Here is a 16,904-nt window from a genome sequence, read left to right on the forward strand (position 1 = left end):
CTCTCGGAGCTCGCGCGGCTCCCGTGCCCGACGTCTCGGGCTGCGCCGGCGCTCCCGGGCCGTCGCGGCGCCCTGGCTTTGTCCCTCCGGGCCCGTGGGCTCCGGTGGTGGCCGCTGGGCGCCTTTGGGCGCTTCGAATCCGGCGCCGTCGTTTTCCGCCCCTCGGCGCGGCCCTCTGGCCGGGCGCCTCCATCTCTCCAGGTTTCCTCTCAGTGTCTCTGTCCCCCCCGTACCTCGTGTCCCGGGTGTCTCGGTCTACGTCTTGTCTCGCTCTCACCGTGTCTCTGCAGGTTTCCTCTTTGGGCCTCTGTCTCTCCGGATCTCCGATCCGTCCCTTTCGTTGTCCATGCATGCAGCGGTCGTCCACCCACCCACCCCACACCGATCCGTCCGTCCCTCCGGCCACTTCTCCGTCCACCCATCAGCCACCCACCCACCGATCTCCGCGCATCTCGCTGCGTCCCTGTCGCCGCTCGCTCTCCGCGGAACAGCCTGGTCGGGGGCCCTGGCTGTCGTTCCTGCCCGTCTCTTCGTCCCTCCCGACTCAATCCCTACCTCCCTGTAGCTGCCAGCCCTCCCCACTCGGCCCAGGTCCCCTCACGCCTGTCTCCTTGGCGCCTTAACCGATCTCGTTTTCTCAGAATCGGGGTTTTGTTCTCAAACGAACGAATCAGATCGAAGCGCCTGGGACTCGAGGGCCAGCGGTCGGCGCGGTCGGAACCGCGGAGGGTGGTGGGCGAAGGGCTGCGGGGCCAGGTGGCTGTCGTCGGCCGTGACCGCACCTCTCTCCACAGGCGGACGCCGCGGGCATGGACTATTCGTACGACGAGGACCTGGACGAGCTATGCCCGGTGTGCGGGGACAAGGTGTCGGGCTACCACTACGGGCTGCTCACGTGCGAGAGCTGCAAGGTAAGCGGCGCAGGCGGGCGCGGGCAGGGGCGCAGGCGAGGTGGGCTGACCGTCCTCTTCCTCCCGCAGGGTTTCTTCAAGCGCACCGTGCAGAACAACAAGCACTACACGTGCACCGAGAGCCAGAGCTGCAAGATCGACAAGACGCAGCGCAAGCGCTGTCCTTTCTGCCGCTTCCAGAAGTGCCTGACGGTTGGGATGCGCCTGGAAGGTGCGCCCGCCCGGCCTGGGAGCAAGGACCGGCCAGGGGAGGGAGCAGGGCGGGGAGAGGAGCTAGAAGAGAGTGCGGCTGGCCGGGGACAAGTTTCTTGGGCCAGGCAGTGGCCCCCAGCGGTGGTGGGAACATTAGAGCCCGAGCTTTTCTGGGAGAGGGAGCGAGGCTGCGAGCAGGCAGGTGAAATGTACATATGGAACCCCGGGGGCTGCTTTCCGAGGCCCAGAGAGGCCCCACCCCAAGACAGAGCCTGGCACACCCCAACACCCCCACCAGTCAGAGCCAAAGCTTGAATCCCTTTACCAGGTCCAAGTCCCAGTGGTGCCCGTACAGGCTTGGGGACAGGAGCAAGTTCCCTAACCTCTGTGAGCCTCGGATTCTCCTTCTAAAAAAGTGGTGAGGGCTTACGAGAAGTGCCTTCCTGGTACTCCGGGGTTTCTTCGAGGACTGAGGGAAAGCAAGAAAAACCTGAAGGTACCTGGTCCTTAGTAAATAGCGCACAGCTTAGCTATTTTCATTATCATTATACTTTCTATTATTTATCCACATCATTGTCCAACCTGCCCTTCTGTCTGGCCACCTGAAGGGCCCCTCAGTTCATTCAACAGTAATGGGTGAGATTCCTCCCTGTGTTCTCAACCAGGCCCCCGGCAGGTTGGGAGTGAGGGACAGTCACTGCCAGGGATCCAGGCCACCTCAGCCTCCTGCCTTCACTGTCATCTAGCGGAAGGGGAGCTTCAGGAGAAATTTCAGCTCTCTGAGGGTGGGTGGGAGCCTACGCCTGCCGCTATGCACCCTGTCCACAGCTGTTAGCTAAAGTTTTGGGGGTTTTGGCTAAAGTTTTTGAACAACAGAGAAGGGTCTCTGAAGGCCATGGACCTAGAGCAGGGGCTGTGGATCTGGGGGGACACCCTGGTCTGACCCAGAGCCCATATCCCTATGTCTTGAGGGCCAGAAATGCCAGTGGTGGCGGGAAGGTGTGTCACATCTGCTGAGCCTTCGCTTCTCTCCTGCTCTTGCTGCCTTTCTTGCAGCCATCCTGTCTCAGCAGGGGAGGGGGACACGATCTAGCTGCAGAGATGCACCTGTTGGGGCAGCCTAGCAACACATTCTTGGCCAGCAGAGGGATATCTGGTCAGTAAGGGAGGTTTGCTTCCTCAGCATAAGGCTGCAAACAGCCCCAAACTCTGCTGCATACTGACGCCAGTGCCATTTTGTAAAGGGTTCAAAGAATCAGGCAGTCAGTCAGTCAGCTGATAACCAGCTGAATACTGGGCACTATCTTTGAACAAAGCTGAGCAGGACCCTGTTCCTGCTACCATGTCCCTCCTGGGTCCCATCACCTGTTCTCAAAGCTGAGCCCCAGGAGATCTCAGCCAGCAACCTAGAGGACAAACTCAGCAGCGGGGGTAGGGGCATGATTCACTCAGCAAGACATTGGGGCAAGGATAGTAAATTCTGCCTGGGTAAACCCAGGAATGCTTCCTAGAGATGGTAACACTGAGGCACAAGAAAAAAAAAATGGAGAGAAAAATGAAAGAAAAAAATGGGTTTGTGACAGCAGAAATGTCCGGGTAGAAGAGGAAGAGGTGCCAGGCAGAGGAGTAGAGTGAGTCTGGGAGAGAAAGGACCTCAGTTCTCACTAGGGAGACCCTGGAAAGTGGAGCAGGGCCTTAAATGCCAGGCTAAGGAGACAGACCTTGCTCAGGCAGTGGGAGCAGGAGAGTGGCACAGATCTGTTTGGGAAGATCGGTGGCATGGCAGTGTGTGACTCTCTGCTCCTGCCTACAGCCGTGCGTGCTGACCGCATGCGGGGCGGCCGGAATAAATTTGGGCCCATGTACAAGCGGGACCGGGCACTGAAGCAGCAGAAGAAGGCACAGATTCGGGCCAACAGCTTCAAGCTGGAGACAGGGCCCCCAATGGGGGTGCCTCCTCCTCCCCCTCCCCCTCCGGACTACATGCTGCCCCCCAACCTGCATTCACCTGAGCCCAAGGGCCTGGCATCTGGCCCACCTACGGGGCCACTGGGTGACTTTGGAGCCCCAGCATTGCCTATGGCCGTGCCTGGCACCCACGGGCCACTGGCTGGTTACCTCTACCCTTCCTTCCCCGGCCGGGCCATCAAGTCTGAGTACCCGGAACCCTATGCTAGCCCCCCGCAGCCTGGGCCACCCTATGGCTACCCAGAGCCCTTCTCCAGCGGCCCGAGCATGCCTGAGCTCATCCTGCAGCTGCTGCAGCTGGAGCCTGATGAGGACCAAGTGCGGGCCCGCATCGTGGGCTGCCTGCAGGAGCCGGCCAAGGGCCGCCCCGACCAGCCGGCGCCCTTCAGCCTGCTGTGCAGGATGGCAGACCAGACATTCATCTCCATCGTGGACTGGGCACGCCGCTGCATGGTGTTCAAGGAGCTGGAGGTGAGTCCTCCTCGCGGCTCCACCCTCCCGCCCCCCAGTGCTGCCTGCACTCTGCCTCTCTGCCAGATGGCTGGCTTTGGGGGAGGTGTTGGGCCACAGGGCCCCACCAGGACGCTGACAAGCCTTTCCGGTGGGTCACCACCTCCCAGATGCCCCGCTGCCCCCTCCCTCCCCCGCCGCCCACTCTGTTCCTCCCCCTCCCTCTCTGTTTCTGGAGTCTATGCCTCTCTGCTTCTGCCTCTTTGCTCTCTGCCTCAGTCTCTGTGGCTGTCTCCTTCCCACCCCTTGGCTTGTGTCTGCGTCTGGTTGTTTTGGTATTGGGATTGCACTGAGCTAGGTCTGTGACCACCTTTATTTTGAGACATGGTCTCAGGAGGTCATTAAGTTGGCCAGGATGGATTCAAATTTGTTTGTGATCCTCCTGCTTTACCTTATGAGAGAGCTGGGGTGACCAGCCTGTGTGACCTTGCATGGCTTGATTCTGGGTTTTCCTGTAGTTTCTGTTTCTCTCCTGGTCTAAGTCTCTGTGGGCGTCTCCCCCTCCTTTTTTTTTTTTTTTTTTAACTGTAGTCTCCCTGAAAGAATTACCTGGTTCTAGTCTTATCCATCAGAACCCCAGCCCAATGTCAGGAGGGTGCCAGCCTGTCCTGTCCTGTTCAGGAAGGCTGTCAATCCCTGCCAGCCTGAGATATCAGAGACCGGTCTCTTGGGCTGAGTTTGGAACATGTATGGACCTTCTCCTTCCTGGCTAAGGTGAAAGCTCCCACTGGCCTGCGCCATCTCTGGTGTAGGGTAGTTGCTTTAGTGTGTGTGTGTGTGTGTGTGTGTGTGTGTGCTTGTATGCATGTTTGTGTGCTTGTACATATGCAGTAGGAGCTGGGCGGCTAGATGAAGCAGCCTCCTCTACCTCAAAGCCTTATTCTTCTGAGATTAAGGTGTGTGAGGCTACAGTATGTAGGACAGCAGGAAGAGAAACTGAGGCCAGACATAGGGAAGAACTTCCCATCCACCTCCCCTAAAGAAGCATAGATTGAGTACCCAAGAGCTGCCCCTTCGGTGCCTTGGCTCCCTGGGAAGCCTCCCAGCAGCTCTGAATGCGTGGCCAAGACCTGTTGACCTAGCCTTGTGCAGTTGTGTGTGAGCCCAGGCCCATCAGCATCACCTTTCCCAAGGGAGCTGCCCTGGCTGTTCCAGGCTACTGTAAACACTCAGGTGATGGCAATCTTGAGCAGCATTGTAGGTCCCGATGCCAGCCAGAGCTGGGCTTCCTCTGGGCACGTTGCTGGCTTGGCCAGGGGTACTGCCCAACCTGTTTGGCAGAGAGGGGGAGCAAGGTGGGCTTCCAAGCCCTACGGTACCACAGGAGCCCTAGGAGTGCTGGAGGCTTCCGGAAGCCAGACACTGTTGGCAGTGGCTTCAACCCTAGCATGGAGGGCCTGTCATGGCTGAGGCCTGGGGACTCATACATGTCCATACCCCAGGCCCCTCCTACATGCCCTGTCTGGGCCTACCTTACTGATGGGGTAGAAGGCAGGCATCGGACACTTCCCTGCCTTCTATCCTACTTGGGCTGAGGACCCCAAGGCCCGTGAATTGGTTGCCAGCCTGCCCTGCTGACTTCCCATGGAGGCGCTGTGCGAAGGGGAGGAAGAACAGGCCATTTCCAGCCTCTGGACCCTGGATGCAGAGGCAGGGCACTTCCTCTGGCCGCCTTCCTGGTGTCTCAGGGTTTCACACAGAATGGGAAGGGCTTTTGTCCTGAGTTTGCTGAGTGTTTTTTCCTGCTTCTGGCTTCTCTGTGGCCCAAACCTTCCTGCTTCCCCTTCCCAGAACCTCTCCTATATGGAACCCAGACCTATGGGCCACAGTCTCCACCTCAGTTAAGAAGCCTTGCAGATTAGCACCAGCCTGGCCTCGGCAGCAACTCCCGTGGCCATGTGGACATTCTTTGCCACTGGCCCAGTGGGCCCTGGGCGAGTGTCTGCTGGCAGCGCCCATGGGGAGGGTGCAGAAAGGCAACAAGGCTCTGCGTGACACTGCTCTTCACTTTGGCCCACAATCCAAGTCCCCTCCTCCAGCTGGGTCTCAGCAGACAGGGGAGAAGCTGTCCGGCTCATAAAGGGCAGCCCTCTATGAACTGGGGACATTGGAATGAGCTGTGCCCAGAAAGCTGGCAGTAGGAACAGCGCAAATGGAAACCCAGATATGGTAGCCCCGGGAAACAGACTGGAGTCAGTGAAATCAGTGTGGAGCAGGAGTGGGCCTTGAGCAGGGGGTAATGGACGCCTGTGATGTCTCGCCACCCCTTCCTCTGCTCATGGCGGGACAGGATGGAGTCTTAGCTGGGCTGTCAGGGATGTGTCTGAGGCTTTCCCTCCTCCCTTTTTCCTCCTCTTCCCCAGCTTGGTCAGCTGTCCCTGTGTCCATGTCCCTACCTCCCACAGTCAGAGCACGTTCTGTGACCAGGGCACAGAAGTCAATACCAAAGGCCAGAGTCAGAGAGACTTGGGGTCGGATTCCACCTCTGCTGCTTAGAAGCTATGCGATATTGGGCAAGTGACTCTGTGCCTCTGGGGGGAGTTTAAAAAAAGTCCCCCCCCCGGGGGGGTGCCGTGAGGGCTGCATGAGCCAGAAACAGCATGGGATGCCCAGGAAGTGCCCTCGGTAGCCTGTGGGTCCTGGTGGCGCTGTCTACTCTGCACTGTGCCCTCCAGTGTACTCCTGCAGGCTGTGTCCAGGCCTGGCTGGGAAGAGAGCAGGCAGAGGCTCCTAGCACCTCCTCAGCCTGGACCCCTCAAGCAATGTGCCAGAAACCAGCCTTTCCCTGCTACCCAGCAGGGCAGGACCCGGGGCAGTCAGCCTCTCTGGACAGTTTCGGAAAGGGCAGCCCCAGAGGAGAGAGCACAGGGTCGCTGGAGAGGGGAGGTGCATCACGACCTATCTTGACATCATTCACCCTCTGTGTCCCCTCAGAGGCCCCTGCTGGCAACAGATCTAATTCCACAGCTCTATGGTTGCCTTTAAAACACAGTAACTCTGTCAGTCCTGGGCTGACAAATGACGGCCCTGTGGCACTCACCCAGGGACAGCCTGTGGCATGTCAGCCATTGGAGAATTACCGAGCCCCTGGCCTTCAGCTGCCAAATGGATGAGACCCCAGGGGCTCCCGACGGGGCTGGGGGAGAGGTCAGGGCGGCACCCATAAATACCCCATCCTGCGCAGGCTGCAGAGATCAGGCTCCAGGGAGATTTGTGGCTGTCCTGTAGGAGGGGTGGACCAGGCTGGCAGGGACCCCAGGGCACAGACTGAAATTGTCCTTGCTCCCAGGGTGGCAGGGGCCCTGAGGGCAGGGATGAGGGATCTTGAGAACAGGGACAAACAATTGAGAGGAAGAGAGCACAGTGCTATGTGTCTGCCCACCTGTCCATCCCAGAGCAGTTGAATTCTGGCAAGAAAGTTTGCCTAGGGAACAGCTGAGGCAGTGGCCCTGGGAGGGCCAACCGCAGGTCCACCACAGGCACTGTTGGTGACTGGCACCAGGTGTCCCTGTTTTCTGTTGCCCAGAGAGGGAGGGATAGGCTCTCCCATCGCACAGAGCTGGACTTGAGGGCAAGGAGCACATGGGGCTGTCTGGGGGCTCACACAGGCATCGTGTCCAAGCGTGGGCACTGCCCTGCAGTTCTCTGCCACTGCTGCCCTGATGTCCAGGACAGTGTCGGCTCCTGGGGCTGGGCCAGCCAGGTCACTGTGACCCCTCTGCTTCTCCTAAGCTCAGCCCACTTATCTCCTAATTCCCCTTTATCTCTCCTCTGCTACCCCTTCCTCCAATCTGGGCACATGGTGTCTGTTCTCCGGGGCTCACCATGGGCGAGGGCCAGGGCCCAGCTCCACATAGCTTCCATTCTGGGTCACACAAGATGGGCCGAAGTTTTCCCTGCCAACACTGAGCCCGGAGCAGGTACCTGCCACCTGGGCCCCAGCATTCCCCCAAAGTGGGACATCATGTTAAGTGAGTGGTAAATGGGGAAGGCACTCTCCCAAGGGTAGGTGTGCCCTGCCCGTGCCCTACTCCTTCCTAGCTGGGAGGCTTCTGCCCTAACTGCATGGGCATGGGTGAGACCAGTTGGGGCACAGTGTAGCCCCTGGCTGGGTTTCTGTTTGGCAGTGGTGGGGCTGTGGGGCAGGGAGAGATGGTGGTGAGGCAGGACAAATGGGAGACCTTTCCCTCTGCTCTTGGCTGGTCTGGCCGCGTAGGCTGAAGCAGACATGCCCAGGCTGTGGGGCCAGCTGCTCACCTTTCTCTCTTGTCACCTCCTTGCTCATCCCAGGCACAGGTCCCCGGACTTCCCCCTGCAGGGGTTGGGAGGAGGTTCTGTCCCTAGAAGACAGAGCATTTTTGAGGCTTGGGCCAGGTTCTCTGTGACCAGGGGCCTCACTGCTGGGTCTCAGGGTTGTGGGGGGGAAGTGGCTGTCCTGCCAAGCTGTGTTTGCTCATCAGCCTTCTGGGGGGCTTCCTGGAGCGGGTGACGGGCCTGGAGGAAATGGTGACCCCTGGATGGCGGGACGTTCCCTCACCTCTCCGTGTTCTACAGTGTGGTGGGGCTGCAGTGCAAGGATCGTTAGCCCATGTGTTTGCCTCTCCACGGGGCCGGCTGGAGACCGGTGACTGTGGGTGCTGACAGGGGCCACATCTGCCCCGTGCCTTCCTACGAGGACTTGTAATGCCTAAGTTCTTCTGAACATCCAGAAAGGCTTAGTGTGTCCCTGGAGACTGTGGACCTGCGGTGCCAGCTGTGCCCTGGCCCAGCTCTGCCTCTCTAGGAAGCTCACCCTTTATGTGAAAAGGAAAGGTTCTGGTAGAGTGCCTGGCTCTCTGTGGTTCTGGGTAGAATTTGCCACTGTCATGAGTGTTCACCCCTGTTGGGCATGATGACACACAGTTGTAATCCCAGCTCTCAAGAGGCTGAGGCAAGAGGATTGCCCCAAGTTTTAGGCCAGTCTGGGCTGCATAGTGAGTTCAAGACCAGCTTTTTTTTTTTTTTTTTCCCCAGAACCGGGGATTGAACTCAGGTCCTTGTGCTTGCCAGGGAAGCACTTATTCCACTGAGCCATCTCTCTGGCCCAAGACCAGCTTTAAAAAAAAAAAAAAAAGTCCATCCTGGCTGTGTTAGAATGCAGAGACCCCCAAGGGCCCAACAACATCCCCACAGGGCCTGTCCCCACCCCTCACTGGGTGCCTTCTATAGCCTGGGTCTTCAGAATCTACCCCCTAGTCACTGTTATTTTCTTCCTTCAGTCCTCTGACTGCTACCCTCCACCACCCACCCCTGTTCTGCCCATGGCCCCGGGGGGCCTTCCTGTCTTCTCTGGGCCTGAGATCTCTGCAGGACACCCAGGCTCCCTCCACTCCCACTTGTCCCTCCAACTCATGACTCCTGTTGGAATGGTTGTGGCTGTCACACATGTGCACCATGCTAACAGGATAATGGCTTTTCCCAAGTGCTTCTTGGGTCATTAGCCACCCTAAGAGTGAGCACCTGGCCCACTTTCCAGACAAAAGTCCTGAAGTGCAGTGAGGTTGGGGATTTGCTTGAGGTCGCACACATTGAGTGCTCCTGTCCTTATGTCGCTGGCCTCCTGCTATACTATATGAAGTAGGCAAAGGGACAGACAGGGCCCAGAGGAGCAGTCACTTGCCTGGGCCACACGCTGGGCTGTCTCTGAGTGCTGGGGGAAGAGGGGGACAGTGTCCAGCTAGATCCCATGTGGCTCCTCCCTGCAGGTGGCTGACCAGATGACCTTGCTACAGAACTGCTGGAGTGAGCTGCTGGTGTTTGACCATATCTACCGCCAGGTCCAGTACGGCAAGGAGGGCAGCATCCTGCTGGTCACCGGGCAGGAGGTGACCGACCCTGCGTCCAGAGTTCTGGATTGGGTCCCAAGACTCCGCTGGCTGACTATGGGTGTCCTGAATTCCTTGAGCTCAGGAGACATCCACAGCCAAACCTCTGTGAGGCCAGCACTGGCCTGGGGCCTCCTGCAATGGGGGGTGATCAGAGAGGCTCTTGGGGGCCCCTGGGTCGCCTAAGAGTAGATCCACAAGAAAAATCAGAGTTGGTAGGACAATGAGAGGTGACACACAGGTGGGGACAGCGGAGCCAAGGCTCTGAAGTAGGGTTCAGAACAGCTGCGGGGGCCCAGGGGTGGGGTCAGGTAAAAGATGAGGCTGCAGGGCTGGCTGGGGTTAGCAGGAAGACCTCTTAGCCCAGAGCTCTCCAGAATGCATGCATGCATGAATGAATGAGTGTATGAATGAATGTATGAATGAATGAGTGCAGGCAGGCAGGCAGGCAGGCAGGAAGGAAGGAGACAGGAGGATCCAGAGCTCAGGGCCCCTTAAAGCAGGGATTATGGAGGAACAGAGCCATGGGAGGAGGCAGCAGGATGGGAGAAAGTGAGGATAGCAGTGGCTCAGAATGGGGGTGCTGGGAAGACACCTTTAAGGAGGGTCCCTCAACTGGCTAGAGCATGTGTAGGGGAAAGGGAAGAGAGGGAGGTGGAGACCAGGGTCTACCTTGGTGGCAGGAAATGGAGGCTCTTTTCCCTGCCTTGATCCTCATTGTCACTTCTCACCCTGGTGGCTCAGGCCATAGGGGACAGTTTGAGATGAGTGTCCACACATGGGTCATACAGGTGACCCTGTGGCCATACAGATGCCCTGTGCATGCACACACCTGTGTTTTACTGTGCAGATCTCTGCACACACAAGTGTGCTGGCAAACAAACATAGGCCGGTGCCCGTGTTTCTGAGTGACCATTCAGGGGTGGCCTGGTGAGTGTGTGCATCTTTGCTGCTTGGAGCAGGGACTGCCCTGTGGATACACCTGTGTGTGTGTGTGTGTGTGTGTGTGTGTGTGTGTGTGTGTGTGTGTGAGCAGTGACTAGAGGTTGTGGTTCAGCAGGTAGGGCAGAGGTACAGTCAGAAGTCCTCTGTCCCTCTGGGCCTGCTGACAGTCAGCTCCCTCGAGGTGCCCACCTGCCTGGTGTCACCTGCTGCCATCCATGGGGAGAGCCTGGAGGGGCCTTTAGCAGGGGCAACCTGGATCAGCTGCAGGGCTTGGGGCATCTAGGATGCCAGGACCCCAATCAAAGCTTCCTGCTGTGCCTCTGTTTCGAGCCACTCTCCCGGCACCAGGCCCCTGACCTGCTCCCTCTCACTGCCCAGGTGGAGCTGAGTGTGGTGGCTGCCCAGGCGGGCTCGCTGCTGCACAGCCTGGTGCTGCGGGCGCAGGAGCTAGTGCTGCAGCTGCACGCACTGCAGCTGGACCGCCAGGAGTTCGTCTGCCTCAAGTTCCTTATCCTCCTCAGCCTTGGTAAGTGGGCTCTACACCAGGGTGGGCAGGGCCCCTGCTGCAGTGGGCAGGGTGTGAGGGCTGCTGCCTGCTGAAGCTCAGGACCGTGGTGTGGTGACCCCCAGGTCCTGGGCACCATCAAGGACTTGCCCTGTGTGGGGTATTGGGTGCAGGGCAAGGAACCTGCCTGAGAATCCACCTCAGATCATCCTGCCACCCACATGCCTTGCTTTCTCCTCCCTGGCTTGCACCTGCAGGCCCTGCTTTCACTCATCCCTGATCCACAGGGACCCACCCTCTGATTTGGAGCTCTTTGGGACTATGACCCCTTTGCTGACTCATTCATTCATTCATTCATTCATTCATTCATTCATTCATTCATCCTACAAGAAGTTGTGAGGATCTGCACCATACAAGGCCCGGTGGGGAAGACACAGAACAAAAAGGCTCCACCTCCCTGCCTCTCAGATCTCTTGGTGTGCCAGAGATGTTTAGGGTTGATGAAAGACCTGGTCAGGAAGAGGGTGACAAGGGGCAAGGAGGAAAAGGAGGCAGGGCTAGGAGAGGGTGAGCCCAGCCCACCTGCTAGGGCCTCCCTGTACCCTCCACCCCACCCTAGCCTGAATCCCTCAAGTCTCCCTGCTCCCTGTGGGCTCAGCATCCAACCAACCATCACCAGTGCTGCCCCCATGCCCAGCGGTGTTGTTGGGGCTGTTCCTTGCTTCCAGGTGCTCTCCGTTTGGGGGAGCCCCGCATCCCTGAGGTTAGGACTGACATAGATGGGCGTGGCTCAGGAAACTGGGGTGAGAATCAAAGGCTTTGCTTGGAAAACTGCCTAGAAGAAGGCTATTTGAGCAGGGTTCTGCACAATAAGTAGGAGTTCTCTGGGTAGATGAAATCTTATAGCAGAATAATATGGCATAGAAGGTTGGAGCAGAGAAGAGTGTTTTCAGCTGGGGAGGGGCAGGATTGAGATGTTACCTGTGTGGCAATTGCCACTGTAGCCACATTCTGGCAAAGAACTGCCTACCAGGGAGTGGGGGACTGAGGTGCTGGGAAGCAGAAAAGGGAGTCAAGCAGAATATGGGTGTCCAGTGTGCTGAGGCTGGGGTGCCCACATGGCTCTTTGCCTGGGGACAGAGAGTGGGTCTCCTGGCGGGCAGGATGAACTGCCTCTTGACACCTGCAGGGCCCTGAAGGGGCGGCAGAATATGGCCACTGTGGGAAGAGCCAGAGCTTGTGTTCCACTTAGGAAGAGCTTCAGGGCCCCACCAGGCTGGGGCCCAGGGAGGCTGCCCTGCCTGTGCCCTGCATGCCCAGAGATTCAGGCTCTGAACCCCACCTGGGCCAGAATTACAGGCCATGTGAGTCTGTGTGCCGTATGTGAAGGCTGAGTTTTTGTGGGTCACATGTTCAGACCTGGTGTGCAGCTGGGAATAACAGGAGATGGGGAACGTGTGGGATTTAGAGGGGGCCATGGTGCTTGCAGGTGCATGGAATTGGGGTGTGGAATCTAGGGGCCTAGGGCAATAGGGTGCTGTTGATGATTTTTTTCTGTTATGGGGATAGAACCAGAGCCTTTGCACTAAGCTGTATCTAGCTCTTGGCCTTTTAATTTTGAGATAGGGTTTTTCTTTTCTTTTTCTTTCTTTTTTTTTTGGCAGAATTGGAGACTGAACTCAGGTCCTTGTGCTTGTCAGGCAAGTGCTTATCCTACTGAGCCATCTCCCCGGCCCCAAGATACAGTCTTTCTTTCTTTTCTTTTTTTCTCTTTTCTAAAATGTATTTTTAGGGGGCTAGGGAGATAACCCAGTTGAATAAGTGCTTGCCTGACAAACACAAGGGGCTGAGTTCAATCCCTGGCTCCACAATAAATAAATAAATAAATAAATAAATAAATAAATAAATAAATATTTTTAGTACAGGGTCTATAGGATCTACAGGGTCTCACTATGTAGGTCTGACTCGTAGTGCTTCTCCTGTTTCAGCCTCCCAAGCACTGGGATTACAGGTGTGAGCCACCATGCCCACTGAGATAGGGTCTTTTTTTTTTTTTTTTGTGGTACCTGGGATTGAAGTCAGGATCCTGTGCTGGCAAGGCAAGTGCTTATTCTACTGAGCTATCTCCCCGGGCCCAAGATAGGGTCTTTCTAAGTTGCTAAATTGCCCAGGCTGCGCTAAAACTTGCTGTCTTCCTGCCTCCGCCTCCCACAGTGCTGGGGTTACAGGCATGTACCTCCCTGCTTGGCTTGGGTCATAGTTCTTTACGTGACTCTATCAGAGGCCCCTTGGAAGGTCTGGGGAGGGGTCATAGGAGAGGGCTCCATCCTGTCTTGGGTGTTCCCTGAAGAACCCAGTTCCTCTTCCACCAATCCCTGGTGCTTGGGAATGATAGGCCCGGCCGGCGCTGAGTGGCCCACATCTGCACACCTGTGTGCCCAGGGCAGGGTGAGCAGGACAAGGACAGGCACAGGGATGGCCTCCTGGGTTCTAACTCTGCTTTCTTTGACTTTATGCCCTTAGGCAAGTCCCCCCATTTCCCTGCATTGATTTTCCCATCTGTATAATGGCCACCATAGTGGCCCTTATCTTAACGCAAAGGAGGTAGTGAGAGAACTGGCCACCTGGCCTGCATCCCCCAGAGTGCACCGGTGTGGTTGGCATGATCATCCGTATTAAGCTAGTGAACAAATGACACATTAGTGCCTGAGCCAGCCAGCCTGTGGGCGTGGCTTCCATCTTTGTCACTTGCTGTGTCAGGGCCAGCTGGGTGGGCAGTCTGGAGATCTGGTAAGCCTGGGCAGTCAGGGGGATGAGACCTACTGGAGCAGTGAGAATGGAAGCTCTGGAGCAGAGGCCTGTGGAGGCAGCTTCCAGGTTGGGCGGGAACCTGCAGGATGGGGCCAGGTCTGCGTTGGCTGTCCAGGAGGGCTTCTGGGTTGAGAGGCATCTGAGCTGGGTGGTACAGTATGAGTAGACGTGTGTTCTGGGCAAAACAAAGCCAGCGGCAGCATTAAAGGCTGCTGGAACCTAAAAGGCACAGCTTGCACAAGATGCTGGGGAATTCTGAAAGCTCAGTGCGGCAGGAGGGGCAGAAGTGGACATGCTGAGCTGTGCCAGGCCTTGAACACCAGGCCAAGTTCCTTGAACCTTTGCTGGGGATGGACCAGAAGCTGGAGCAACAGGATCGGATTTGCATCTTATCAGAGCTGATTTGCATCTTATCATTTGCATCTTGTCCTCCCTGACTGTGGCTGTGGCCTGGGTAAAGGACAGCAGAGGGTGATGGGAGCCCCAGCAAGAAGCTGAAGCCCAGCCTGGGGTAACTAGGACCATTTGAGTCTCCAACAGGGCACTCCTCCCATGATTCCCCGCCTCCCGGGGCCACCAGAGTCAGGCTTCAGGGGAACCAGGGCCCAGAGAGGGATGGCCATGCGCCTGGGGCCTCGAGCTGGTGGGCCAGGTGCCACCTTGGGTGGGCAGAACCTCCCAGGGTTGGGCAGCTGAATGTGCATGCTGCCTGCGCCCCCAGAGCCTCCGCCCTGTGTGCTGCTGCTGCTGCTGCGGCTGCTGCTGCTGCTGCTGCTCCTCCTCCTCCTCCTCCTCCTCCTCCTCCTCCTCCTCGGCCTCTGTAGAGGGGTGCCATTTGGCGTTTAAATAGCCGTCTCGGGCGGGCTCGGAGGCAGGTAAGGAGGTTTAATTAAAATTAGTGCCTCTCTCCTGGCAATCGCGGTGTTTATGAAGATGGGCCCGGCGGGCATTGTTCCGCCGAGGACTTAATCGAAGCTTAATGGATTGACCTAACATTCGATTTCCTGATTTCCATTGAGGCGCCGCAGCAGCATTCCCTTAAGCGTTCGCAATTTACCCACTGCTCCCCGCCAACAAAAGGCGGCCTCAATAGCAGCGGCACTCGAGGGGCCATTGTACGCGGGGGCGCCTGCCTGAGTCACCGCTATTGGGACAACATTCTTTATGCCTCGCTGGAATGAAAGGATTATTCAAATATTCAATTAAACCGTGAAAAGGGGGCTTTTCTGAGATCCTGGGGGCCCCAGAGCTCCGCAGCGCTGGCGGGCGGCTCCCTGAAGTGGGGGTGCCATCACTCGGCCCCACCCGCCACCCACCGCCCAACTCTGGGACCTAGGGCGCTGAGCAGGCTGGGGACACAGGCGGCTCCACCGCGTGCTCCTGCCCCACACCTCTGGCAGCCCAGAGCTGGGCGCATGAGCTCTTGGCCGCCCTGTGGGGCACAGATTCGTTTGTCCCCATTTTGCAGATGATGGGAGACTGAGGCAGCAGAAAGTGACTTGCACAGGGGCATCCAGCTGGTGGTATAGCGGGGATTGGAGGCCCCTAACATTAAGAGGGTGTCTCCAGGTCTTCATGAGCCCTGCCCTGTGTCTAAGGAAAGAAGGGCGGACACCTGATGTCTGGGACATCCCTGTCGCTCAGAATCTGCACAGCATGCTCCTGATCACCCAGGCTCTCAAGGTGAGGGAGGGGTGGCATTGAGTCTGAAGCCCAGGGGAGCCCAGGCATGGGTCAGATGGATGCGAAGCAGGTCCCCTCCCTAGGTGTGGCCCTGTTGGCACCTGTGCCCAGCTCTGTTCATCCCCTGTGAAGGGCTTAGCTTTGGAGCCTGGGAGACCTGTGTCCACCAGGCCCGAACCCCAGGGGAGTTCAGGCTGCCCCGGCACTTGGAGCCTTGGTTGCATCCCAGCCCTCCTGGCTTCTGTGGCATTAGCTGAGGGCTGCGGGATGTCTAATGTGTGGTGAGAAAAGTGGATCCTGACTCTGGAATGGAAGCCACCAGGGGCTGTGCCTATGTCTCCCACCCTGTGGCTAGCTTCATGGGGGCCTGGGGCTCTCAGTCTGCAGGGACCCAGGAGCAGAGGGCTGCCAGGGGTCTGTCCTTGAAACCTGTCCTTTCCCTGCACCCCCTGCACCGCCCCACCTGCCGTCCCTTGCACACTGCTACTGAGAACAGTAAATCCTGGTAAAGCTGAGGCCCTGGCCCTCCCCAGACCCCGCCCTCCCCTGTGCTACTGTAGCTTCTAGCCAGCCCTCACCACCCCCACTCTTCCTCTTGGCCCCTTTACTGCTGTGTGGCCTTGAGCTGATCACTGTCCTTCTCTGGTCTTCCTTGGTAAATTGTCATGAGATGGTGTTAGGACACTTGCTAGCCTCAGGGATTGTGGGAAGTAAGGACAGATGGGACAGTACTGTGATGTGGAGGGGTTGGGACTCTTGTTTCCAGGAGTTCAGCCAGGTGAAGTAACTTCCCTTTGCATGTGCCTTGTGATGTCCAGTCAAGTGAGGAAGCTGCCATGTACAGTTGAGTGGGTTGTTCACTGCACAAGTGCTCCAAGGCAGGGAAGGGCTAGGGGCTGAATCTAGCTGTATCTCTATAGACAAGGGGGCAATTCTCTCTCATTGGTACAAACATGCCTTGTAGGCTCATGGTGACCCTGGAGCTCAAGAAGGAAAATGATCCTGGCTCCCTTACTCAAGGGAGGACCAGGAGGCCTGCCATATGACCTGGGCCAGCTCAGGTTTCCCTAAATCCAAGTTTGGACAACATAGGCAATCGTGGGCGCACTGAGGGCGGCTGGGGATCAGGGTTGCCAGGGCTGCCAAGCTTTCATGGCGCAGTGGGTGTTAGGAGGGATTAGGGGGCAGGGGCTCCCTGAAGCAGCAGGTTCAGGCTGCGGTGGGAGGGAGAGGGCTAGCTGACCACTTTCTGAGGAGCCACATCTCTGGGAGGGTGAGCTGGGACCCGGCCAGGGGCTGATTCTGTGGGCTCCTGCTGGGCAGCCACGGGTTGGAAATGCAGTGTAGGAGTTGGGACACCTGCAAGGTGCGCCCCCAGGACGTGGGCGACAGGAAATTGGTGGCCGCTCCCCCCCCCTTGTCCTGGAGGAGGAGGGTGTTGGGGTCATAGTGGGCCAGGTGTCAGCAGGATCACTCCTCCTGGGTGATGGTTGGACTGTGGATGCCCATTGTTGT

At 57.7% G+C, this 16,904-nt stretch overlaps 1 protein-coding gene across 2 annotated transcripts in view; it reads left to right on the forward strand.

The window, feature by feature from the left end:
• The window catches only part of Nr5a1 (nuclear receptor subfamily 5 group A member 1), a 21,144-nt gene that overhangs the window by 2,448 nt on the left and 1,792 nt on the right, over positions 1–16,904 (forward strand). Inside the window, exons 2-6 of one of the 2 annotated variants that reach the window (XM_004641586.1) lie at positions 795–911; positions 981–1,122; positions 2,917–3,542; positions 9,326–9,445; positions 10,769–10,916. In XM_004641586.1, coding sequence (XP_004641643.1) covers positions 810–911; positions 981–1,122; positions 2,917–3,542; positions 9,326–9,445; positions 10,769–10,916 — 1,138 coding nt within the window. In that variant the 5' untranslated portion in view covers positions 795–809. Of the gene's footprint in view, positions 1–794; positions 912–980; positions 1,123–2,916; positions 3,543–9,325; positions 9,446–10,768; positions 10,917–16,904 lie in introns of those variants that run through there. The other variant, XM_004641587.2, reaches the window with a different exon arrangement.

Source organism: Octodon degus, unplaced genomic scaffold, assembly GCF_000260255.1.
Source record: "Octodon degus isolate 3935 unplaced genomic scaffold, OctDeg1.0 scaffold00138, whole genome shotgun sequence".
NCBI classification, from domain to species: domain Eukaryota; kingdom Metazoa; phylum Chordata; class Mammalia; order Rodentia; family Octodontidae; genus Octodon; species Octodon degus.